At 46.1% G+C, this 27405-nt stretch overlaps 1 protein-coding gene across 1 annotated transcript in view; it reads right to left on the bottom strand.

Moving 5' to 3' along the window:
- The window catches only part of LOC144768558 (large neutral amino acids transporter small subunit 4-like), a 460965-nt gene that overhangs the window by 186010 nt on the left and 247550 nt on the right, over positions 1 to 27405 (bottom strand). Inside the window, exon 7 of the mRNA XM_078652331.1 lies at positions 21302 to 21435. Coding sequence (XP_078508457.1) covers positions 21302 to 21435 — 134 coding nt within the window. The remainder of the gene's footprint in view (positions 1 to 21301; positions 21436 to 27405) is intronic.

Genomic DNA, 27405 nt, shown 5'->3' with positions numbered 1-27405 from the left:
TCCTGGGTCCCACCCATAGGGGGGGACCTAGCAGGTAATCCAGCCCCCAAAATTAGTATAAGACTGGGAGCAGTGCAAATGCACTTCAGATCATCCTGAAATCACCTTTAAACTAAGAAGACAACTGGACTTCGACATTCTGATGAACAGAAGACTGAAGAGCATCTCCCTTGTGGCCTGGGAGGGGCCACCCTGTGAACACAGGCACTACCCAGCACCTCGACGTCTGCTTTGCCGCCACCTCCCGCCAGAGCCCGAGTGCAGAGCCTGACAAGACCCAGCTTCCCAGACTTCTTCCAGCCCGATCCACAGTCCCTGCAAAGAAGGGCCCCTTGGAGGCACCGAGAGACGTGGGAGCGGACATCTTGAAAGACCCCCGAGACGCTGACTGCGCAGCACCCGAGGCACCCTCGACTCTGTGCTTTGGGGTTTGAGAAGCCCCACAATCGAGCAGCATTTGCACCAAAGATCAGCCCTCCAGCATCTCCACGATCTGCGTGGGGCCCTTTTGCTTTGTGCCACTCGACTCGCCATCCCGGCCGCTTGTCACGTGGTCAGCGGCCATCTTGGCGACGAAACCTACGATTTACACTATGGGTCTGGTTGCTCCAGACCTGCCCTCGCTCCTGTAGAAAGGAGTACCCGCTCTGACCTTGCTGGTCCGAGTAATAAGCCTTTTTCACTTTCCCCGTGGCTTGCATTAGCCAAGGCTTGTTTGCTTCAATCGAGTTGCCGACACCGCCATCAGCTAGAGCCTTCAAGGGTCAGCTCGTGATCGACTTCTGGACGTCCTTGACCTCTTCGTGTCCACGTGGCTGCAGAGAGAGGCAACACCTCATCACCTGTTTGCACCCGACTTTGCCTGGTTCCAATCTGGTTCCACGGTGGTCACTGGTCAGTGACTTTGAACACTGTCCCCCTCTGCTTTCAGGTCTTCACCACTTCAGATCCACCCTTGGATCCACCGGACACTTCTCCTTCACATCGCCTGCAGCATCTTCAGCTTCAAGCGCCAAGAACCTGCGTGTCAAAACCCGACGCCACTTCGACCCTGTGCACCCGCTTCATGTGGGTGAGGTAACTTTTCTCCGCCGGTGTTCCCACACTGGTACACATCTCTAGGGTCTGTGTCTTAAGTTTTGTTCCTCTAGGTTCAGCGGAAGTGTCCTTAAACTTTAACTTTACAACTTTTACGCACCATTGGTTAACATTGGTGCATGCGTGCGCTTTCCGCACTGCTCCCGAATCCCGTGGGCCTTTCCCGACTTCAGCATTGCTTGTCCCGACTGCTCCCAGCGATTCCCTAGGCCCTAGGCCTAACCACTGTTCGAGTGGCATCTCTTATACCACTTGTTTAGTATATGGTTTGAGTGGCCACCCGCCCTCATCCATAATTGTGCAACTTTGGATGTTTAAACTGTGCTTTTGATTTAACGCTTGTGCCCCTTTATTCATAAAGAATACTGGGGATTGTTTTTAGTAATAAATACATATATTTTTATAATATATACTTGTGTGGTGTCCTTTCATTTGATATTACAGGATTGTATGTGGTAAAACAGCTCGCTTAACACGACCTCTTAAGTTAAGCCTTTAGGCTGCTTAGTCCATGCTACCCCTAGGATAGCTTGTCTAATAAGGTTGACTTACAACCAGACACCATAAGGGATTGTTTGGTCTGATAACAGGTGGTTCCAGAATTGGAAACATCACCTATCAGGCCAACTTCTCACATTGGTGGCAGCGGTGGGATTTGAGCTTGCTGTTGTTTTACCATTGCAATCTTTTATCAAATTGAAAGATCACATCAAGTACCTCTAGGTACATATAAATCAAAAGCTTAGCATATTAAGTTCTACTGAACTTAGTAGTTGTAGATTAAAGGGATTAGCACACCCTGACTACAACTCACTAGCAAGGTACAGTAGGAAAACACTTAGTGTAGGTAGGTGCATCACTTACACCACACTAGAGTCATGTCTGACACAGGAGTAGCCTCAGGGTCCACTCCTGTGACAGTTGACCTTACCAAGGCAACTTCCAGCTATGACAAATTAACCCGAAAGGACTTGATTGCCTTGTGCGTATCAAGAGGGTTAAAAAGGGGCAGAAGTCCCACCTGTCCTATCCTGATAGCCATTCTAAAACAGGATGACTTAGAGAAGGCGAATGAAGTTCCCTTAGAGTCAGGAGATGGAGTAAACCCACCTGTAACTGATACCCCTCAGGAGGAAGAAGGAGAAGAAGGAGAGGAGGGGGATGAGGACTCAGATGTTGAGGACACAGAAGATCAGGATCAGAGGGGTAGCCAGGTCCTAGTTGCCAGGCGTAACCAGGCCAACTTAGACCTACTGGGAAATGGAGAGGGCCAGCACCTCCCCAGATCCCACCATATCATTCTCCCAGGCAACAGAAGAGTGAGATCTCCCTCAGGGGACTCTCATATTTCTAGTGCCTCAAGAGAATCTCAGAGAGGCATGACTGCTTCTCAAAAGCTAGAGCATAGGGCCAGAATGAGGGCTGTCAAACTCCAAATAGAGAGGGAGGAGGTAGCCTTGGCTCAAGCTAGACTTGCCTTGGCAAGAGAGCAAAAATTGTGTGGCTTAGATGCCACTGGTGGCAGCGATATTCCTAAAGAGAAACCCAGGTCCTATGATAGTAGAAACCTGACAAAGATTGTGCCCCCCTACAAGGAAGGGGATGACATCCACAAGTGGATAACTGCTCTTGAGAGAGCCTGCATGGTACAGCAGGTTCCTGAGGAACAGTGGGCAGCAATCTTATGGTACTCCTTTTCAGAAAAAGGGAGAGATAAGCTCCTCACTGTCAGACATGAGGATGCAAACAATTGCAAAGTCCTGAAGAGTGTCCTAATAGATGGGTTTGGCTTGACCACTGAACAGTACAGGTTGAAGTTCAGAGACACCCAGAAGACACAGACTCAGGACTGGACTGATTTTGTAGATTGTGCTACTAAGGCTCTGGAGGGTTGGCTACATGGCAGCAAAGTACATTACTTTACAGGATTGTATAATTTGATTATGAGGGAGCAGATCCTAAGTAATTGTCAGAACCAGCTCTTACACCAGCACCTGGTGGACTCTGATCTGACCTCTCCCCAAGAATTGGGAAAGAAGGCAGACAAATGGGTCAGAACCAGGATTAGGCCTAAGAATCAGGACAGTAACCAGAAGAAGGAGTCTACCAAGCCTCAAGATAAGGGTGGGGATAAAAATAAAGAAAAGACTTCCCCAGGGCCCCAAAACTCCAAGAATGGGGGTGGGTCCCCAGACACTTCTTCAACTGAGAAAAAGCCTTATTGTTATGCCTGTAAACAGGTTGGGCATTACAAAACAGACAACTGTTGTCCCAAGAATAACAATAAAGAGAATATACCTCCAAAGCCAGCTCCAACACCTCCTGTTACTGTCAGCAGTAATCCCCCAGGAAGTGGGAGCACACCCAGGAATCTGGGTGGGTTTACTTTTGGAGCCCAGGAGGACCCTGGCCTATCCAGGTCCCCATCCCCAAATGATCTTGTTTATGAGACTGGCAGGGGGTTTGCCAACTTCTCTGATTGCCCAAATACTTTGAGCAAATATAGACAAGAACCCATCATCAATGGTTTGAAAGTTGAAGCTTTTAGAGACACAGGGGCTAGCATCACCATGGTGGCTGATTGTATAGTCCCCTCTAAGCAACTTTTACCAGGTGCCACATACCAGGTAACAAACATTGATGGCGTCAAAACAAATCATCCCATGGCAGTAGTAAGTCTCAGCTGGGGAGGTGTCATTGGCCCAAAGAGAGTGGCAGTGTCATCAAACTTGCCTGTAGACTGCCTACTTGGTAATGATTTGGAAATCTCAGCCTGGGCTGAGGTTGAACAGGAAATCCATTCTAGAATGATAAATTCCAATGGAAAGGTTAGTGGGGCTGTAATGGCTACAGCCCCAATTCAAGATGTCCTTCCTGAAAAGGTTGGTAGGGCTGAGAAACTCTCTGCCCCATCTTTAGCAAAAGCTCTTCCTGAACAGAATAGCAAAGCTGTTATGATAACAGCAGAAACCCAAACTGAGTCTCCTCCTGAAAAGGTTGGTGGGGCTGTGATGGCCACAGCCCAAACTCAAACTGATATGTGTGTTGTGAAACCTGAAATGATGGATAACTCCACACAAACTGAGAGCATGGAGGAGGAAGAGAAATCTCCCCCTCACCAGACTTTAGGACCGGATCAGCCTACTCAGGGAACTGATCTTACCCCTGATGAAGGAACTGCCCCAGAGGTGGTTGGGCCTAGCCTGACAGAACCTCTGATGTCAGTGGACCCTTCTCAGGTGGGACCCAGTCTGGAGCAGGTAACCTGCCCCTCTCTACCTTGCCTTAGCCAGCCCAGGGCTGCAGAGGACAAGAAGGACAGTGAGACCCAGAGGGCCCCCTGTCAAATAAAGCACCCCCATCAAAAGATTAGGTGCACCAAAACTAGTAGCCCTAGTAAGGTGAAAACTTTAAAAACTCCTGAGGGAGCCCCCTTAAAAACAGTTAGGGACCTCCCACAAATGGATTCTGTTGGGCACAGCCAAACCTGGGACCCAAGGGGCCCAAACCTGAACTGTCCCTCCAGCAAGCCAAACAGAGGGACCCAGCCTCCAGCTTTAGGTAGCCAGAGGTTGACCCTGAGAGCACAGTGCAACTCAGTTAAAGAAAGAAAGGCACACATGGTGGAAGATAATTGGAGGAAGCCAAGCCCTAACTTAGTAGAGCCTCACTTCAATACTCCATATCCAAACCAGCCTTTAACTTTGCATAAACACACCCAAGGTAGTGATTCCCTATGGTGGAGACCCTCTAATACCCAAAGGGTGAGGGACTGCTTAGTGGACCATGAGACAGGGGGTACCCATGCTAGTGCAGGTACTTCCTTATATGGCCACTCAGGCAATATAGGCTTACCTGGCCAAGGATAGCCTTATCTCCTTTTGTTTGGGGGGGGGGGGTTATGTAGGAAGGTGGCTACCTGACTATGGTTACCCCAGATTTTTTGCCTGTGTTTAGCTGGTTTTTTGACTTAGTTGACCTGGTTCCCTGCTAATCAGGGCCCCAGGCCATCTGCTCTCTCTGTAAAATGGATTCCATGTACCCTAGGTACATACCACAATTGGAAATGGACTCCTTGTCAGCCCCTGTATAATGCACTATAGGTGCCCAGGGCATAGGGGCCACCAAGGCCTACCAGGGGCTGCAGCATATCTTTTGCCACCCCTGGCTGGTTCTTAAATTGACACAACTGGCTGATCACTCAGCTGGGGTAAGGTGGTGTAATCACCCCTTACTTAGATATAGTATACCTATATCTAAACCTATATCTGGACACATATAAACCTGTGAGCCACTCCTATGGAAGGCCTCATCAATCCTGGAGGCAGAGTGCGTGGTTTGATGTGAGATGGAGCTCTAGCATGAGCTGAGCCTGTCTGCAGCTGTCTGGAACAACTCCCTAAGCTGTTTCAGGATGATGCCATACCATATACTCTTAAGTGCCTTATAATCCTCGCGGTTATATAGCAACTTTGGTTTGGCTTTATCAAAACATGTCGTGTAAGGTGTCATACGATTTGGAATACTATCCCCTCGCCAGTTCTGGCGACGGGGATAGCATTCCACCCCTCTAGAGGGGTAAGACATGTTACTTTACTTAAATGCGGTTAATTTCTAAAAGGACCTTAGATCCACAAAATGGATGCCTCTGCCACAGACAAGAGTCTGACCCCCTGCAGCTGACCGAAACTCAGCCAAATGGGGCCTGGACAAAGGGTTTCCTGTCGCAGGGGGGTGTTACCACCCTCCAGACAGGAGATAGTGGATTGTAGCAGGGAGGTTTGAAAGAAACCAGACACTGCTTGGGGCGCACAAGGCTGCCCCTTGCATAATCCGGCCAAACCGGTTCTGGGGCACTCCAGCCCTCGTGCCAGGGCGGCCTGGATCAAAGGAAGGGGGTGTATCCACCCACTTCCTGGGTCCCACCCATAGGGGGGGACCTAGCAGGTAATCCAGCCCCCAAAAATAGTGTAAGACTGGGAGCAGTGCAAATGCACTTCAGATCATCCTGAAATCACCTTTAAACTAAGAAGACGACTGGACTTCGACATTCTGATGAACAGAAGACTGAAGAGCATCTCCCTTGTGGCCTAGGAGGGGCCACCCTGTGAACACAGGCACTACCCAGCACCTCGACGTCTGCTTTGCCGCCACCTCCCGCCGGAGCCCGAGTGCAGAGCCTGACAAGACCCAGCTTCCCAGACTTCTTCCAGCCCGATCCACAGTCCCTGCAAAGAAGGGCCCCGTGGAGGCACCGAGAGACGTGGGAGCGGACATCTTGAAAGACCCCCGAGACGCTGACTGCGCAGCACCCGAGGCACCCTCGACTCTGTGCTTTGGGGTTTGAGAAGCCCCACAATCGAGCAGCATTTGCACCAAAGATCAGCCCTCCAGCATCTCCACGATCTGCGTGGGGCCCTTTTGTTTGTGCCACTCGACTCGCCATCCCGGCCGCTTGTCACGTGGTCAGCGGCCATCTTGGCGACGAAACCTACAATTTACACTATGGGTCTGGTTGCTCCAGACCTGCCCTCGCTCCCGTAGGAAGGAGTACCCGCTCTGACCTTGCTGGTCCGAGTAATAAGCCTTTTTCACTTTCCCCGTGGCTTGCATTAGCCAAGGCTTGTTTGCTTCAATCGAGTTGCCGACACCGCCATCAGCTAGAGCCTTCGAGGGACAGCTCGTGATCGACTTCTGGACGTCCTTGACCTCTTCGTGTCCACGTGGCTGCAGAGAGAGGCAACACCTCAGCACCTGTTTGCACCCGACTTTGCCTGGTTCCAATCTGGTTCCACGGTGGTCACTGGTCAGTGACTTTGAACACTGTCCCCTCTGCTTTCAGGTCTTCACCACTTCAGATCCACCCTTGGATCCACCGGACACTTCTCCTTCACATCGCCTGCAGCATCTTCAGCTTCAAGCGCCAAGAACCTGCGTGTCAAAACCCGACGCCACTTCGACCCTGTGCACCCGCTTCCTGTGGGTGAGGTAACTTTGCTCCGCCGGTGTTCCCACACTGGTACACATCTCTAGGGTCTGTGTCTTAAGTTTTGTTCCTCTAGGTTCAGCGGAAGTGTCCTTAAACTTTAACTTTACAACTTTTATGCACCATTGGTTAACATTGGTGCATGCGTGCGCTTTCCGCACTGCTCCCGAATCCCGTGGGCCTTTCCCGACTTCAGCATTGCTTGTCCCGACTGCTCCCAGCGATTCCCTAGGCCCTAGGCCTAACCACTGTTCGAGTGGCATCTCTTATACCACTTGTTTAGTATATGGTTTGAGTGGCCACCCGCCCTCATCCATAATTGTGCAACTTTGGATGTTTAAACTGTGCTTTTGATTTAACGCTTGTGCCCCTTTATTCATAAAGAATACTGGGGATTGTTTTTAGTAATAAATACATATATTTTTATAATATATACTTGTGTGGTGTCCTTTCATTTGATATTACAGGATTGTATGTGGTAAAACAGCTCGCTTAACACGACCTCTTAAGTTAAGCCTTTAGGCTGCTTAGTCCATGCTACCCCTAGGATAGCTTGTCTAATAAGGTTGACTTACAACCAGACACCATAAGGGATTGTTTGGTCTGATAACAGGTGGTTCCAGAATTGGAAACATCACCTATCAGGCCAACTTCTCACAATTTATTTCTATGTTTTAATTTGTTTTCGCTTACTTTTCATGTACCGCGATATTGGGGGTCTGAGGGAGACAGGAACCATCTTGAAAGTCCCTACTGCGCATGTCGACATGGCAGAGAGAAGGCAACCTTGAGCAATGGAACTCAGCCAGCTGGCAGCCACAGTCAAGATGCTCCTGTGAACGCGACCTGCGACCCAGCAGGATGGAGCTGCACTGTTCCTCAATCGCTACAAATGTTATTTTTTCATAGTATTCAGTAGAAGTTCTCATGAGAACCCCAAATTCGAATAGGCGGTTCCTAAGTATGTAAATAGGGGCTTGTAGACGTAAATTGTGATTGGTGTGTTGACCTAGCCTACTTGGGGACCAATCGAAATTGGGGATTCTGACACTTGCAACATTTGGGGGGTGGTACACTGACCCGAAAACAGTATAACTAGCCTAGGTTTAGCTAGAGAAATTGTCCGACTTGTCTGAATAGCTGACCGGTCACTGACCCAACGCACTCAATAGGTGACTGATACAGAGGTGCTGCGGAGCACTCTGTCCGAAATATACCATAGACTCTGGAGGTTTTACTAAACCTTAAGTGCTGGCGGAGCACTTTGCTGGGGAATTCGCTAACCCAATCGGGGTTCTGACTGATAGCTGCAGAGAGGGTGGAGCGCAGGCGTTGCTTCCGAACTGCGGGTGCTGGTCGTTCCTTGGTGGTCCTGTCCTGATCCTAATCTGGTTTTCCTGTCCTGTTCTGGGGTGTCCATTCTGCACCTGCTGTCCCATTGATGACTGTCCTTCCTTGGGGTATTTCCTGTCCTTGCCTGATCCGTGGCCAGGGTTGGTTTTCACACCATTCTAGGTAAATATATAGTGCTGAGAACTCTATACTGCACCTTTCTATTTTTCTGTCTTTGCTTTAATAAAGACATAGTTTGCGCATAAATTGACTTTCAATGCTTTTGCAACGCTGCTGAATGAAAGTTCACACGTTATTACTGTTTTCTAGCATGTTCCTATGTTACCCTCCCTTTATGCACCTTTCTCCATACTGTTTATGACATATAGATGTGATTTATAATTTTCTCCTTTCCAAGCTGATTGAAATAAAGTTGCTAGAACTTAGCGTGTTCCATTTTTCCCCTACCTGTAGATTGCATAGGATTTTTCTTTGCCTTTTTAGTTATCCATTCTCGAGTTCCATTCCTGAATTCTGATTAGCATATTCCCTGTTCTTATCTCCCATTAGTCTCATAAATGGTTGCCCTGATTTACTTTTGTATGGTTATGTGATCTTCATTATCTTGATCGTTGATTGTCTCTTGGTCGTGAACTGTTTACTTTCTGAATCTGAAATCTAGATAAAGCTTTTAAAACTTCCCAGTAGTCTGTGGTTATTTGGTGAATACAAAGAAATAAAAGTCGGTATTTTATTTTGCCTGCCTTTCTTTTACAGCTAGCTCCCTGATCCGTTGTGATCATAGGTACCCGTAACGGTGGATTGGTAAGTCGGGTACAATAGAAATAAATAGGAAGGAATCAGGGTTACTGGTAGTAGAGTTGTAAGGTCACCTGATTAATGTATATGGTGAATTGAAGTTTATGGGCCCGAAACGTATTATGATAAAATTGTTGGTCGGGTGACCTGCGATCTCTATCAGTGGCACCTGTAGAATATTCAGGCATCTAATACATAGAGAAACTTAGCTGAAAACACAATGCCTTGCCACCATTTTCGGAACATTTTCCTAGAGGTGGTGAACCACAAACAATCCTAAGGAGTGTAGGGCTTTGCTGTCACATCAGGAAAGTATTTTAACATTTCCTTAATGTCTCTTCAGAATCCTTTGTTTTTAAACCAATTTGTTTGGAAATTGTGCTATAAATGTACCAATTGAAGCCATATTTTAGCATTTTGAGGTTTTTTTTGGGGGGGGGGGGGGATAGAAGGCTCTTCTCCCTAACCCTTCTAGAGGAACTTGGGTTTGCTTGCTTTCCTCGCTCTGCTAAACTCGAGGCAGGCATTTACGCCCCTCCACTCTCAAAGTTCACCAGCCACCACTGCCTGCCTTCCCATTGTCCCCAGTTATCGCCAATGCTCTCTACGCAGCTCACTTAGTAGAGATACTCCCTTCCACTCGCAGTCTATTTTTTATAGCTTTTCAGCCCTCGTGGATGCTACGCTTTTCCCGAGCAGCTATCGTTAGCCGAAGACTCCCCCTGCTGCTTTGCTCTTCGTCTTCCTTCTCTCCTTTGCATTTGTCCTCCTCCCACGCCTCCTGGTGTTCTAAGAGTGATTCAAACAGAGTAGAGTGGCACAGAGTTCAATGCAGAGACTAAAATGCTGCAGAGTAGTGTGTTGTAAAGTGCATTGGTGTAGAGTGCAATGATGTACAGTGGTGCAGAGTAAAGTGACAGAGGGCAATGGTGTAAAGTGGAGTAAAGTGTAGTGGCATAGAGTAGAGTATAGTGGCGGACAGTGCAGAATGGATTGGCATAGAGTGCAGTGGCGTAGAGTGTATTGGTTTTGAGTGCAGTTGCGCAGAATGCACTGGAGCAAAGTGGAATAGAGTGGCATAAACTGCAGTGGCGTAGAGTAGATTAAAGTGGAGTGGTACAGGGTAGAGTGCAGTGGCATAGAGTAGCTGTGCACAGCTCAGTGGGGAGAGTATAGTGGTGCAGCAATGATTTCAGTGGTGTAGAGTGGAGTGGTGCAGAGTGGAGTAGAGTGACATAAAGTGCAGTGGCATAGAGTGCAGTTGTGTGGAGTAGATTGTTTCAGAGTACAGTAAAGTGGTGCATGGTAGGGTGGTAGAGTAGTGGAGTAGAATGCATTGGCATAGAGTACAGTGTTGTGGAGTGGCATAAAGTGGAGTGGTGCAGAGTAAAGGGACAGAGTGCAATGGTATTAAGTGGCGTAGAGTGCAGTGACATCGAGTATAGTGGCATATGGTGCAGTTGTGCACAATAGATTGGCATAGAGTGCAGAGGGGCGGAGTGTATTGGTTTTCAATACAGTGGCACAACAGAGCGCACTGGTGCAGAGTGAGACTGCAGTGGCGTAGATTGTTTCAGAGTGCAGTGAAGTGGTGTAGAGTGCAGTGGTATAGTGTGGAGTGTTGGAGAGTGCAGTGGTGCAGAGTAGTTTAGAGAGTTTTAGAGTGGATTAGCATAGATTGGAGCGATGCAGAGTTCAGTGGCATAGAGTGCAGTAATGTAGAGTAGAGTGATGCAGAGTTCAGTGACGTAGAGTTCAGTGGCATAAAGTTGAGTGACATAAAGTAGAGTGGCAAAAAGTGCAGTGTTCCAAAGTATACTATCGTAGAGAGCCCTGCTGTATAATTGAGAGGCATGGATTGCATTGGCTTTGAGTGCAGAGGCAAAGAATGTAGTGGCGCAGAGTGCCGTGGTGTAGAGTATAGTGGCAGAGAGTGAAGTGGTGCAGAGTAGATTGGCACTGTGTGCATTGGTTTTGAGTAAAGTGGTGCATAGTGTATTGGCATAGAGTGCTGTGGCATCGAGTGGTGCAGAACAGAGTGGAGTGGCACTGAGTGCAGTGACGTAGAGTAGATTGTTTCAGAGTAGAGTGCAGTGGTTCAGAGTAGATTAGAGTGGCATAGAGAGGATTGGCTTAGAGTGCACTGGCGTACAGTGGGGTGGTACAGAGATGAGTGAATTGGCATAGAGTGCAGTGGCATAAAATGCAGTGCTGCAGAATAGGGTAGCATAGAGAGGAGTGGTGTGGAGTGCAGTGCAGTGCAGTGGTGAAGAGTGCAGTGGTTCATAGTAGAGTATTGTAGGGTACATTGCATTAGCCTAGATTGGAGTGGTGTAGAGCAGAGAGGCATAGAGTGGAGTAGTACAGAAGAGTGCAGTGATGCAGTGTGGAGTAAGAGTGTCGTAGTGTGGAGTGGTGCAGTGTACAATGCAGTCGCATGGAGTGGTGCAGAGTAGAGTGCTTTGAGATTCACTTGGAGTATGCATGGTATGGTAGCATTCTGCAGTTACAGACAACACATCTTCAGTTGAAACGACCCATCACATTTGAACACACATACAGTGTTTCTGCTAAAAGTATACAGCGCACAAACAATAGTGTGTGGAAATGTCATCACCCAATACATTGATTTGATCGTCACCACAGTTAATTTACAGACATTTAATTTTGTTGTGTGCTAGAAAAAAAAAACATCGTACAGCTTTCCTCATGCAGCCACCGGTAGCCAGCATGATTGTCACATAAAACATCTCACTTTGGAGTCAGAGAAAGAATAATAAACATCAAGCTCCCTGGCAGACACAGCCTGACTTCTGACCTCTGTCATTGAATGCACAGCAAATTTGACAAGATAAGAACAAGATTTAAAGATCTTTTTTCCAGAAAGCAAGTTTGTGGAAGAATACAGTAAACAAGGGGGACAAATTCGAGCTGAACAGCCTAAACCAAGTAAAGTCAGCAAATAGAAAGCCAGGAAATGTGAGTTACAACCTATAAAGCTACTAGTAAGCAACACGTGGAATGCATTCCTAGGTTAACTTTCTGAATGTCCAAGATTTTTTTTAAACTTTATTTAAAAGGTGTTATATAGCGCTGGCTGGACCCAAGGGTATCAGAGCGCTTTACATGTGTATTAATGGCAAATAAGGCCAAAAATTACAATGAGGAAGTATACAGTAGGAAGGCAGCAAATATTACACAATCAAATTACAAAAGTTGCAAAGGGCTACAGCAAATCCAGAGAGATTAGGCTAATGAGGGAGGGAAGGGATGGAGAAGAGGGGAGTCAGGTATAGTAATGGGGAGAGGCTAGGGAGGGGGGTAGGTTGAAGGCAATATCAAACCACTATAAATGGATAATAAATAGTAATTTAACAAAATTACAATGAGGTAGTATTCAAAAACATTAAAAACAACTCCAGTTTTACGTGATCAAGTTACAGGTATTGCAATGGGCTACTACAGGTCCGGAGCGACTAGCCTAGTGTGGGAGGGAGAGGATGGAGAAGAAGGGGGTCACAGTAGGAGGTCGGATGGGATGAGTGTTCAGGGAAGGGATTAAGGACCCCAGTATTTGTTGAGCAGGAGAAGTTTGAGGTCTTTTTTGAAGCTGATTTAAGAGGGGTTGCAAGGAAGATCTTTAGGGAGGGAGTTCCTGATGATCCAGAAAAGGAGCGGGATTTTGTGGTTTTCTTGTTTAACAAAGGAGAGACAAGAGCGAGAGTGTTGGAGCTCCTACATGCTCTAGAGCAGGCAGCTTTGTGAAGTTTATCAGATAGGTACTGCAGGGAGTGTTGATTCATGGTATTGTGCGTAATGCAAGCTGTCTTATAGGAAGCTCTACCTTCAACGGGAAGCCAGTTGAGGGCTTTAAGTGTAGGGGAGATGTGATCAAACTGTTTGAGGTCGGTAATGAGCCTAGCAGCCAGGTTAAGAACAGATTTGATTGGGGCAAGGTGGGCTTTAGGAGTTCCAGTGCGGATGGCATTACCATAGACGATTTTTGACAAGACCAGAGATTGGATGACTAATTTAAAGTCGTCTGCAGGAATGAAGGGTTTTATTTTCTTGAGGTGATGGATTGTGAAGAGAGCGCTTTTGGCTGATTTTTTTATGTGGGGGATAAGGGTAAGGTTCTGGTCAATGTTAAAACTGAGGGATTTAACTGAGTTTGATAAGGTGAGAGAGCAGATGAGTGCGGTAAGGTCAGAGATCCATGAAAGAATGGGGTGCGAGTTATTCTTAGGGGGAGAAAAGAATGATTTTGGTCTTTTTTGGGTTTAGTTTGAGGTGGTTGTAGTGGAACCAGGATTAAATCTTAGTCACGGCATCATTGACGTGAAGAAGATCTGAGCGGGGATTGAATCTTATAGTAAAGTTGGGTGTAATCTGCATATAGGTGGTAATTGATTCCCGCTTGTTTGAGAATAAGGGTGAGGGGTTCCATGAAGAGATTAAATAGAGCGGGGGAGAGGATAGAGCCCTGGGGGACGCCTTGGGAGACGTGCAAAGGTTTGGAAAGGCAGTCACAGATTTTAATTTGCTGGGTTCTGTGTTGGTAGAAGGAGGTGAACCATTTTAGGACTGCACCGTTGAGGCCGAAGCGATCTTTCAGAGTGTTAAGTAGAGTAGAGTGGTTGACAGTGTCGAAAGCAGCGGAGAGATCAATAAGAATGAGAAGGGAGGATTCGCCTTTGATTGGAAGGAGTCTAAAAGATTAAATGAATCAATGTGTTTAGTTGGAGCAGGGTGCATTTTTCAAGGGCTTTTGAGAGAAGAGGAAGGTTAGAGATCGGACAAAGGTTATTTAGGTCATTAGGGTCACCAGCAGGATTTTTGAGGATGGGAGTGATATGTCCCAATTGGAGGAAAGCAGGGACACAACCCGAGTTAAATGAGGAGTTGATGATAGAGGTCCAATAGGGGCAATGATATGTTTTAGATCTTGGAGAAGGTTGGAAGGGAGGGGGTCTTTAGTGTGAGATGATGGTTTAAGTCTAGAACTGACGTTAAGGACATCAAGTTCAGTTACAGGTTAGAAGTCGTGCCAGGAGCATTATTGCTCAAGTATGATGGGGAAGGGTTCAAGATAGGGACGATAAGAAGAAGCGGTGAGGAGTCATGAGGAAGCGTGGAGAGTGAAGGAGAGTTGGGGTAGTGTCCGGGGAATTAATTAGATTAAGAGGGAGGGTGGTTAGGGTGAAGGATTGATCAATTAAGGAGATTTTTCTGAGAAGTAGTTGGCAATTTCTTCAATCTACTAATGCAAGGCTCCCTCAGTGGAGAGAGCACCTCCGTGCACTACTTAAAGACCACCGGTCTAGTTCCATATAAATCAAGGTATCAAATGTTAATGCCAAACGTGATGTTAAACAGCTGTCACATTTTATTCATGTGTAACTGATGAAGATCCATAGATTTCTCCACACAATAAACTTCATTCCATAGGTGAATGAATTCCAATCATGAAATTATTGCACAACACATTGTGCATCCCAATGCATTTCGGGACAAGCCCTTCTTCAGGGGACAGATCCTAAAATTAGGAGTGCAGTCTGCGTCCGTTTCTTAATTTCCATAAACACCGCCATTTGCACGCATTCCTTGCTGCTGCAGTACACAGGAATGTCGATTCCTGTGTACTGCAGCAGCAAGGAATGCGTGCAAATGGCGGTGTTTATGGAAATTAAGAAACGGACGCAGACTGCACTCCTAATTTTAGGATCTGTCCCCTGAAGAAGGGCTTGTCCCGAAATGCATTGGGATGCACAATGTGTTGTGCAATAATTTCATGATTGGAATTCATTCACCTATGGAATGAAGTTTATTGTGTGGAGAAATCTATGGATCTTCATCAGTTACACATGAATAAAATGTGACAGCTGTTTAACATCACGTTTGGCATTAACATTTGATACCTTGATTTATATGGAACTAGACCGGTGGTCTTTAAGTAGTGCACGGAGGTGCTCTCTCCACTGAGGGAGCCTTGCATTAGTACCTTGGTTTTCACACTGCCGGAGCAGACAGTGTTTCCTCTTGGTGCACACTCACAGTTTAAAAGACATTACTTGATTTACCTTCAGCTGTGCGAGTCCCCACTATTTAATTTCTTCAATCTGTCAGTGGTGGCAATCCCCTTGGGGGGGTGAAGAGGATGTTTGGTTTTTAACAATGTTGAAGAGTTCCCTATGTCTGTTTTTGGCCCGGTCGAGTTGTTAGCGGAAGAAGGAAGTCTTAGCATTGATGATGTGTTTTTTATAGTTGGACTTAGCGTATCTGAGTATTGAGAGATTAAAGGGGGAAGGGTTTTGCCTCCAAATGTATTCAGTCAATCTAAGTGCGCGCCTCTCATTGTTGAGATCTGGATTGAACCAGGATTTGGAGGAGGAGTTTCTCTGTTGTTTTAGTCTGGCTGGGGCATTTGGTCAAGTATCTCGACAATGGATTTATTAAAGTGTTCGGTGAGGTCATTGGCATTTTGGGAGGGAGGTGAGAGTCGAAGTTGAGCTTTGACTTTGGTCTCAAGTTCACCTAGGGGATAAGATGAAGATTTCTAGTCAGTTTCATCTGTTTGCTGGTTTTGGGTGGAGAGGGAAGTAAAGTGTTAGTGATCGAGAAAAGGATGAGGTGGTGGTCGGACCAGTCGATGAGAACGATGGAGGAGAGGGAGGCTAGTTCATTGCTGGTAATGATAGCGTCAAGAGTGGCTCCTTTGGAGTGAGTAGGAGAGTGGCATATTTGTTTTAGGTCATTGATGTCAAGTAGATCAGTGAGGAGGTTAACCATAGGATCGTCCTTTTTGTTCCAGTGAAGGTTAAAGCCTCAAAGAAAGAGGTTTTTAGAGTTGGAAAGTGAGGATTGGGTAAGAAGGTCGGACAATTCATCTACGAAAGGAAGTGGGTCACCAGGAGGATGATAGATATTGTGTAGTCGAATTGGAGGGGAACCCTGTACTTTAAGTCCTGCTCCGAGGTATTCAAAAGTAGAATGATCAGAAATGAGCACAGGGGAGAGTTGGAGTTCGCTTTTATAGATTATGCTAGACCGCCTCCAATTTTGACCAGTCTCTCTTTTAGGAGGATGGAGCAGCCAGGGGGAGAGATCAGATCACGAATAGAAGAAGAGTGATCTTTGAGCCAAGTTTCAGTAAGAAAGGCGATGTCAATGGATTCACCAAGGATGGTTTCCGAAATTTCAATTGCATGTTGGACAGCTGAGCGACAGTTAACCAGCATGCAAGTCAAGGGTATAGGGTTGGTTGTAGGTAGGGGGCAGGAGTGTATAGTAGTAAATTGTGGGAGAAGTCTAGGTGAAGCTGGGGAAGTTGGAATTCTGCTAGTCCCAAAGATAGGAAGTTTAGGTGAAGTTGGAATTCTGCTAGTCCCAAGGATCACAGGGATAGGTGCCTGTGGAATCGGGGGGGCAGTAGTTGAAGAGCATGGGGGGTAAGGATTAGAGAGGTCAGGTAGGTCAGAGGCAGGGAGGTGGTTTGAGGCGCGGAATGTACTAAGTGTATTATTACAGAGGGGGATAGTAGCCCTTTGTTGTTGGAGTGTAGTATTGTTTTGTTTAGTACACAGGGAAATAGAATGATTAGGGTGGTTAAGTGAGGAGAGGGAGTTAACATCCTTTCTGGGGGAGGAGATTTCAAACAATAGGTTAGGGGGATGGGGTTCTATATTAAAAAGCGTCTGGGGAGGTATACAACCTTTACAACACAACTTTTACAACGCACTACCATTACAACAAAACTTTTACAACGCAAAATCCATTACAACGCATGCATTTACAACACAGTCATTACAACGCATGACACTACAACGCACACCACTACAACGCATGCCATTACAACGCAGTCATTACAACGCATACCATTACAACGCATAACTTACCATCCAACACTTACCCTACTGTTGCACCCCCTGGAGTTAGAATAGTAATTTTTACCCCTACACTATCCAACACTTACTCTACTGTTGCACCCCCTGGAGTTAGAATAGTTATTTTTACCCCTACACTATCCAACACTTACCTTATATGCAATGTAATGTAATGCGTTGTAATGGTATGCGTTGTAAATGTAGTATGCGTTGTAGTGGAATGCGTTGTAAAGGTAGTTTCAAAGAATTCGTTGTAATGGCATGTGTTGTAATGGTGTGCGTTGTAATGGATGTTGCAGTGTAAAAAATGCGTTGTAAAGGTATGCGTTGTAAAAGTATGCATTGTAACGTCATACATCCGTCTGGGGAATCAGGGAGAAGGGGAAGGAGGCTGGGAGTTCGGGGGCACTAGGAGGAAGTTCTGCGTTAGTTAGGATGTGAAGTCTGGGCTGAGCGAGGGGTGGGAGCCCAGGTGGGGGGTGGAGAGGGGTGTTCCATTTAATGGCCGGAGGGAGGTGAGGTGGGACAGGCCAGTCACTGGAGACTGAAGAGAGTCCGGAGGAGGAAAGGGTGCTCTGGGAGAGTGAGGAAGGTTGACGTCCTGGTTAAGGAGGGGAAGGTCAATTAGGGGGGAAGAAGTTGGAATAAGGGATTGAGTCTTAGGGAGGTCAAATTGAGGGGTGTTGACATCCTGGATAAGGAGGGGAAGGACAATTAGGGGGGAATAAGTAGGAATAAGTGATTGAGTCAAGGGAAGGTTAAATTGAGGGGGCTGGGAGGAAGAAGAAGATAGAAGGGAGGAACTGATGTGAGTTTTTGGATCCTCAAGAGGAGGAGAGTGAGTTTGCAGAGAGAGTTTGGATGGTTGAGTAGGCCGTTGGTGAGTCTGTAGTAGGGAAAGTTGTTAAGGCAGGGGAGAGATTGATAATCTGTGTTTGGGAGATTTCCATATTGTTTTCAATGTCTGTATGCGGAGGTCGGTGAAACAGGAGGTATAGGGTCAGACTGTGATTTGGAGGCTGAGGGGTCAGAGGAAGGCATCGAGAGTAGGTAGGATAAGGTGCTGAAATGGTGTTCAAAGATGATAAGATGTTTTTCAGAGGCTTGAATGAGGATGTTTCCAAATTTGAAAATGGAGATGTCTATTTCGCCAAGGAAAGTAGGGGAAGGAGTGGTAGGTAGTTTCAAGCCATATGGGATTTTACATGACTTCGTGATAGGGAGGTGGTGGAGGAAGGTGCTTTTCCATTTAGAGGGGCGCTTGGAGTAGAAGATGTAGTTAGTTTTAAACAATCGAGGTGAGACTGCGATAGTTAGCTATAAATAGCGTTTCTTGATGACACATTAGTAGTTTGTCTTTAAAGTATTTCTGAGCATTTTTGGAGAGGTTAGGGGGATAAAGGATGGTCCAAGAGTTTGGGCCGTGTCTAGTAATAGGCGAATCCAATGAAGTAAGGGAGTACGTGAGGGGAAGCATTGTAAATCTGTTATAAACCTGTTAAAACGCCAAAAAGATGGGGTGAGGGAACAGAAAGATGCAGAGAGAAAGGTAGATAAATAAACAACAAGTATGAACAGTTCCCTAGCGTACAAAGAGACGAAAGTGCAATGTGTTACAGCACATTTTGTCTTGCTGTGGGTGATGTCAAATGGTAAAAAATTAGGTGAGGCTGGACAGTTAAAACAATACATGTAGAGCAATAAGGATAAAAAGTTGTTAAACAGCTCAACTAATAATACAGGAGTATGCATCCAAAGTAAAAAATTCAGTACAATATGACATCGTGATAGGGTAGGATACTTTAGGAGCACGTGGAGCTATTAGGATTAATGAACTACACACGTCCGGATAACAAGCCAAGGAGGTGTTGGTAAGTGTAAGAAGCTCGAATTCAAGTCCGTGTAGGATCCTGCCCAGGGGGCGGAAGGTATACCAGGAGTCAAGACAGAGGTAGGAGGAACAAGCAATCAAAAAATAGGCCCAACGCAATGTTCAGCAGGCGATGTGAACAATGGGTTTCACCGTCTCCCGTCAGGGGGAAAGGGCATTCAGTGCGGTAGCCTTACGAAAGAAACACTTCATGGACAGTCTGGGATAGTTGCGTTTTGAGAACTTTTGTTTGGTTAGTGCAGCCATAAGGGGGTCAGGAAGTCTGCCATGGGTAGTGGATGGTGGGATGGATCAGGAAAAATATAAAGTAAAAACAGTAAGTAAAATAAAATGGAATTAAACAAACATGGTATTTTTACTAGTGTGTATGAGGTGAAGTAAGACAAGCGGTGTTAACTAGCGAAGTAACAGGGCTAGTGAAAAGTGGGGAAGTGAGTTCAGGATGGACGTATTACTTAGCATTCATGTTATCATAATGTTAGAGCTCTGCGGGAGTACAGCGGGGGAGGGAAGTCTCCAAGGAGGTCTTTGGGTCAGCTGATGCACTGTTGCTCAGGGATGGTTGTTATTTAAAATAATCTGCTCTGATATAGGTATAAATTGTTAGCAAAACAATGATTTAACAGTAGGTTGGGAGCCGTTACAACATGGCTGCCACTTTGTAGGTGTCTTCAAAAGTCTTTCTAGTTTTTGCAGGGTAGTCCTCTTTTACTTTTTATCATTTATTTAATTATTTCATAGACTCAGCTATTTTGAATGCTAGGAAAGTTGGAAGGGAAAGGGGTGGCCTGTAGGAAAATGGCCACAGGATCTCACTTTCCTGATAGTCGAAACAACAGGAGTAAAAGTTCTGATGCTATTCAGCTGAGGGAGGGGTGGTGGTGCAACACGCGAAGCAAAGAGTCTTCATGCGAGGTTGTGTGTTCAGGTGCTGTGGGAGGAGGATGAGGGAGCCTTCACTTTGGGCTTAAGGAATTGGTGGGGGGTACGCGGCCGCCAGGCTGTGCCTCCCACATAGAGACAAGGAGGTAATGACCTCTTCGGGCATGCGGGGGTTCCGTGTATGGGTGGGGGCAGGCAGAGTGAATGAGTCAAACAATGAGCCTTCAATCGAGGCTGACGGCTCTGATGTAGAGAGGGAGGTTGGGTAGCCAGGCCGAAGGAGCTCTCACGTCCCCTGTGAGGAAGAGAATTGAGGCGGTGCTGAAACCACTGCAGAGTTCACATCAACTCCGCGGGTTCGGCGCTTTGGAGATAGGGGTAGGTAGACCCAGCGCTGCGAAGAGCAGACCTGTCGATGCAGCTCACCTGGCACTGGGAGTTAAATTCGATTCAGTGGCACAGCGCGGGGTGGAAAGCCGTAGGTGTACCCTCCGCTGTGCAGGGCAGACATGCCCTATGGGCTTCTCTCGATCCAGCTCACCTGGCAAGGCACACAGGTCCTTCCTGTTGATCCGGTGCAGGGAGTGACTATTGGCTTGGTCTTCTTGTCCCGGTTTGCCCCACGGTGTCAGGGGATCACCATCAAAAGCCTGTGACGACCGATCTCGAGCTGATGGGCGGCTTATCTCTGACGATTTTCATTGTGACGATGCAGCCGGGGGTGAGTCCACCCGGAATGTTCGGGTGGTGGGGCTCGGTGAGAGGGCTTTTTGGGATCCTGGGCCAACGGAGATTTTTACTCCTTAGAGTGATCTCCAGCCTTGGGAGCTCCCTTTTGGAGCTCCTTCCCGTCCGGCAGCCATCTTGCGACATAAAACTAATACTCATGAAAGACAAATTCGAGCTGGACAGCCTAAACCAAGTAAAGTCAGCACATAGAAAGCCAGGAAATGCGAGTTACAACCTGTAAAGCTACTAGTAAGCAAAAGGTGGAATGCATTCCTAGGTCAACTTTCTGAATGTCCCCAAGATGTCTTTAGCAAACCAGACAGCTACGCTGACAGGTATGCTGCGACCTAATGAATCTGAACTTGTATAATGTAACTGATGCTCATGTAAAGGGCTGCAATACCACCAAGTCTGGTCAAGTTTGCGCTATATAGAAATGCCAAAAAAAGAAGAAATAGTACCTCAGTCACAGAAGAACAGCGGACAGTAATTAAGTGAAATCAATCTGTACTAGGTCCATGCTTCACAGAAAGAAAAGGAAATGATGCAGAGACTAATGCCTCACACACACTGCCGAATTAGAAGGCAGCAAATAAAAGGGATAATGATAATAGGCGCCCAGTCCACTGTTTAGACGAGAAGCCTCATCCTTCATTGCATTGCAACATGGCCCACTCTTACCTGTAGCTGCCCTCTTTTCCTGTAGTACAGGGTGGTATGTACCAAGACAAGAAGCAGTTTAGGAACATGAGGCAGGAAAGTCCTGCGTACGCCAGGACGATGTAGATGAACGGGATACCGGAGGAGTACATCACCTGGTGAGATAAGAGAAAAGGTCAAAAGAACAAGAAGAGAGTATATGAACAGTCTAAAAGTGCTCACTCCTTCAGAAGTTGTTTTTAGTTTCCATATCACAGGACGAGAGTTGAAAGTCTTGGTCTGTTTATAAATATTTTTTTGAGTTCAAACTCTTTGGGGCATATATGCAAGACCCTGTCGCCACCACAGCATCACTTTTTTGGATGTTGTGGTGACGATAGGGGTTTCGTCTTATTTAGAAGGCCTCTTTAAGCCACTAAAGGTGGCTTAACGCTGCCTTGTAAATAAGGCATCATTTCTCGCTATACTTAGCATGAAATTGAAGAACAATGGTGTTGTGGTGGGCGTTCCACTGCAACACCCATTGATTTTGACACTGCCCCATATTTACAAGGGTGGCATAAATATGGGGCAGTGCCAAAATTAAAACCAGGGAAAACCTGGTTTTACCCAGGCGAAACGAGGACAAATGTTTAATTTCTCCTCTTGTTTGCTGTGTGGTGCGTTGTAGCACACCTGAAAACTGCAAAACATAAACCACACAATGCAGGGGACACGTTCCTGCACATAAACATTAAAGAAATGACCCTTTGCAACTTCTATGAGTGCTCCATTGAAGAGCGCACATAGAAGTTACAAAACGCCATTTAAAAAGATTGTTTATATGCAGGAAGAGACACCTTCCTGCACATAAACAATCTACCCCTGCAACGCAGACATCCTTGCGCTATGGTGCAAGGGTGCCTGGGTTGGGGCTAGGCAGCTAAATTTAGCGCCAGTGCAGGGGTAAACACAGGGCTTCACCATATTGTTGTAAATATGGTGAAGCCCTGTGTTTCAGAAGTGGTGGAGCGCGGCGTTAAGCCAAGAAGGCTAACGCCGTGCTCCGCCATTTCCTCATAAATATGCTCCTTCATTCTGCTAACTCTGTGTGTGCCTATTTTCGTTTTCTCTCCGTCCCCTGTGCCACATCTCCTTTCTTTTTCTAGTGTACATCTCAGATGTTTAACCGCATCGCTGCGCCGGCTTTTCCCGCTGTGCGCGGCAATTTTAAAAATACCGCGTTACATGACGAGCTCAGCTCGTCATGAGCGTACGGCAGATTACGCTCATGACGAGCTGAGCTCGTCATCAGCCTGGAAGGGGTTAAGTTACCACAACCAAATATTTCCTTTGATGGAGTTAAAATGTGCATCCTCTGTGTCGCACTAGAGTCCAAGATCTACCAGCAATAGGGGCCATGTCACCTATTGTATGGATTTCCCATACATTCTTGGGCCAATTGCTATGCCTTTTGAACGCCTTCTGGTAGCGCTGTGATGCTACGTGGTCTCCCTCGGGGAAAAGCTATTCTTATCAACAGGGCTAATATGGTGTCTTGATGTATCCCTTCCGCCTCCAAATAATTAATTCTATAACAGTATTTCTCTTATTTCAAGGGCACAATTCCACCCACACATCTATTGTAGGCCCTGCTCTTCCCTAAGGGGAGGAAGGGCTGCAAGGATCTGGGCACCCCTGTCAAATGCACAACAGTCTCAGCCAACAGAATCTGACCACTCACCCATCCCTTTCTCACACCCTCTGTAAATCGTTTGTCGCCTGGGGTAGGAGTGGCTAACTAAATGCCTCCAACAACGTATAGCTATTTAGATATTGTTTAGCATGTTTCATGGTAGTGACATGCTCCAAAAACTCGTCTTCACTTTTATGCGCGAAACTTTTTTTTCTGTTTTAATTGTCATCCCATTTTCTTCCATAATTCTCAGTACTTTCGGTAAAATATAATTGTGTGTTTTTTGTTTTCTCCTAAAACATGAATGTTGAGATAGCAGTGACTACACTTTTGACTGTCCTGAACAATATCAATATCGACCACTGACAAATGTACAAAACTGATTAAAGATAGTGTGCAAATCTAGAATGTACCACCAGGCATCCCAAATGCAGTTAAGGATAATCCATGTCAGGCTGTGTGATCCAGGTTGAAAAAAGAATGCTTCCTCCAAACTTTTGCAAGGTCTTTTCTTTGGCAATTTGGGATAGTCGGTGGTTACTGGGTGTCCACTGGGTGTCCACCAGTGTAACAGGGCCACAATATCATTGCCCACTTACTTGAATCCGTGCTTGAAAACATGGCCCTACATTTATTCTCTTGAAATAACAGCTGGACCTCGAGCCAGGAGATTTTTTGTCTCAGGACTGCAAGCAAAACAATCAGAGCTCCTTAGTGGGTGGCTGGCAACAGACTGATACCCCCGATTTGTTTTTTTTAGAAAGGAACACCGTCCACCCAACCTGAGTTGAGTTGAGTTTTCGATGCCTGTGACATCAGCCTTTGTACTTTCCACTGTGTAGGAGTTTATAGCTATTATTGTCCTTGGTTAGCCCTAGGGACCCTGCCAGATACATAGATTGCGATTGAGGGGTTACTACAGTGTATCGTGTATCAGTTTATGTTTATGGGGTCGCTTCTCAGCTGTTCCAGCACCTCAAGCAGTGACGCATCACGCTAAGTGCCAACATGAGAAATTGATTCCTTAAGCAGATCATCCATACCAGAAATTCACAAATGAATCATCTGCTCTGAGGCTCTTGGTCAAGGCTTCCATCTTGGACAAAAGTTGAAGAGACGTCTTTTTGAATCTGCTTATAACGTGAAACAGTGAGTCTTTGCACCCAAGTATCCGTAGAACGGAATTAAAAGGAAAGCACTATCAATGAGTTGGATTAGAGCATTTTATTTTGTTACGCCTTTCTCTCAAAAGATGATTTGGGAGTTACATTGGTTATCCTAGAATGACCTTACCATGGTTATTCTCATATTCCTCCACCTATCAGAACAAACAAGCAAACAATCGTTTGCCATGCTGACCAGAGCTTTTAAGGCTTATGTTGATTAGCTAACCACACATCATTTTATGGCACTGTCAGAGAACAGGAGGAATTCCGTCTTTGCATAATTGAGTTTTTGGAAGGAGCTTGACATTCACTTTTTAATAAGCTCAAAGAAGGTTTTAAGTTGGTTAGTGACACTTGTGCATAATCAGTGTATTATGCAATCGTTATGTTGTTGGTGAGTATAATACCTACACGTTCCACATAGGGAATTGAAGATGACGGGTAAGCGGATGAATTCTTTGGCTACGCCACACCAGCCAGGAGGTTTTTCAGATTTTGACTTTCACTTCAGGATGAAGTGGCCAGGCTTAGTGAGGGGAGACATGAACCATTGCAAAACTGTGTTATCAATCAATGCATTCTGGTCAGCTGTGTCAAACTCCCAGGAGAGGTCAAGTAAAATTAAGAGAGAGGAGTCATTTTATCATTGAAGAAGAGAGTGACTTTTTGTACTTTGCTGAGCTGTTTTGTCCATGAGGCAGTGCAGGGTAAGCCAGGTTGGTATGCCTGTATGAGATTTTTCTTGCCGATATGATCCTATAAAGCAAACACGAAGATATGATGGACGGAGCGCTGAAACCCGAAACCGGTACAGGAATGCTGGGTTCCGGTTCAGGGAAGACCTGGCTTGGCAGTTCGCCCTAGACTGTTTCCATGAGGCACAGGGTCAAGAATGATTTGCAAATAGCTGGATCTGAACTGGGGTGAAGAAGTGAGCTAAAGAACGATGATGGATTCAACCCAGATCTGTGAGAGAGGGTGAGTGTCTGAAACTTTCAGCACTCTGTCCATCATCTCTTTGTGTTTGATATGATCCTATATTCTAGGGTCAATATTCAGGGTGCACACCTGATGGATAATGGTGGAAAGTAACTGTCACCAGAAGTGTCTGTCAGTGTGCATAGGCCGCCTGTTAGTTAAGTGTGCAAGATATGGTTGAAGGCTGTCCATTTGGGGACAGAACAATGTGAGGTTGACAAATTTAACTTTTCTTCTCAAGAAGAAGTGACTGATGGAGTTGGAATGATTCTGGAATACCAGGGTCGAGGAGTGCTTAAAAGGCTTTGAAGAGCCTTTTGCTTCTATTAGTTGCTACATGGATGGTGGTCTTGTAGAAAATGGCTCTGAATGAGTTGATAGGGTTTTGTAGCTTAGCTGGGTGCTTTTAACTGTGTGAGGTATTCGAGAGCATTGCCCCATCTAAATGTATTAACCTGTTTTCAAACAGTCCACTGTTTCTCTTGGTGCACTATGACGTGGGGATATTTAGGTTTGAAGTACGAGGTTTCAGGTGTGTTGAGTTCTATACGACTTTTTGGGGTTTTACTGTGATTATTGGGAACTTTTTTAACATCTGGTGAAGGCTGATGGGTGTTTGAGATGTTGCTGAATTCTTTTCAAAAGAGCATCTTTGAAGCAGATGTAGGGTGAATGGTGTCCATAATGTCTAATTGGAACCCAGAGGCTGATAAAACATGCATAGTCTAAACCTTATTGGCATGGTTTATTAAACAGAATCTGTCAGGAAACAACCCTTCATGCTCCTTGGCTTCTGATTTTATGGAGCATTGCTCCAGCGTCAACTTTGTAGTATATAGTATGCTACAAAGGCTGTGTGTGCGTCAGAAGCTCTGCATGCTGTTGCTAGCAGACATTACCCCGCAAGTCATGACAATGACTTTTGCAAGTCGTAACAACGACTTGCGGAGGGGGGGGTCGCTGAATGTTGAAATAGTATAATTTACTATTCCAACTCCAGTATGTGCAACAGTAGGGAAGGTGTTGGATTTTAAATCCAACACCTTCTGCCTCCTCTGCAAGTCGTGTTCTGACTTGCGGAGTAATGGTATACGTCGTTACAACGCGGTCGTACCGATCGCGTTGTAATTCCCTGCGGGGAAAAGTTTTCGTGCTAAACTATGTTTGCCACTCAGAAGCATCTACAAATTGCAGACTTGAAAAGGAGTAGTGTGACACGCTTCTGCTTGTGAATATGACATCCATTGCCTCGTGGATGCTGTTGGGCGCCTGCCCTGCTTTCTGCTTATGGATAGGATGCCTACTTATGTCTGCAGTGAATCTCGTGAGCACTGCAGTCCTCAGCCACAACGTGTGGGGTGAGTATGAGTGCGCTGTGATTTTAGCTTGCAGTGATAAATTGGAAGAAGGCAAGGCCAGGTAATGCTCCTTTATTTAAGGAGCAAAGGAACATGCACCAGCAGCATCTGCCATCATTTGCTCCAAACAGCAAAAAACACAGTGAAGGGTTAAAAAATACACGTTCCAAAAATATGATGGTGGTTACTGTGCGATCCCTATAAGGTGAGTGTCAGTTCTTGCCATAATAACCGGTACTAGGATTTAAATGGTAATCATCTTGCACGGAGCGTCCTAGTGACGGTTCAGGACAATCATCTGGTCTGCCCCACACAAACCTATGTGGAGAACCGAAATGTAAACCCCTAACCCAGAGAAGCAGAACCTCAAACTTGTCAAAGTAGCTGCTCATCAGTGCTATGAATAAAAAAGCGAAATCCCTTACGTGAGGACTCTTCTTATTTCAGGACAGAGTCAGCGTCTGGCCGCTTGCAGTTCTACGATATCACGTGCATTGTGCGTTTCCCCATGTTTGCTTAGAACATCTGTTGACGTGCCTTTGTGTGGATGGAGGGCTAAAGGTGCCATGTGGAGAAAGAGACTGACCAGAGCACATTTGCTGCCTGCCACGTATGGGCAGTCACAATCTATGTACTTGCTGATCAAGGAACCTTCTTGTCGCTTGAGCTGTATCCTGCTACGTCATGGTCTATTCAAGAAATCGCTCCGAGCAGCAGCACTGTGTACCTCAATAGCCTCACACAAATCATCAAAAGGGCTGCTCGGGAGCCAGAGCTGGAAATGACAGAGGAAGCCTCAGAGCTTCCGGCAGTTGGTTCTGGACACCAAGGAGCAGATTTAATTACATCTGACGCAGCGCAATGCAGCAAGACAAGTTGCTGCTTTGTTTAAAATGGAGAGGGCGGTAATGCGTTATGTCTATGAAGATATGGCGCATTCCTGCTCTC

Source organism: Lissotriton helveticus, chromosome 7 (genome assembly GCF_964261635.1).
Source record: "Lissotriton helveticus chromosome 7, aLisHel1.1, whole genome shotgun sequence".
NCBI classification, from domain to species: Eukaryota; Metazoa; Chordata; class Amphibia; order Caudata; family Salamandridae; genus Lissotriton; species Lissotriton helveticus.
Note: the sequence above shows the minus strand (reverse complement) of the source record. Positions and strands in the feature narration are given on the sequence as shown.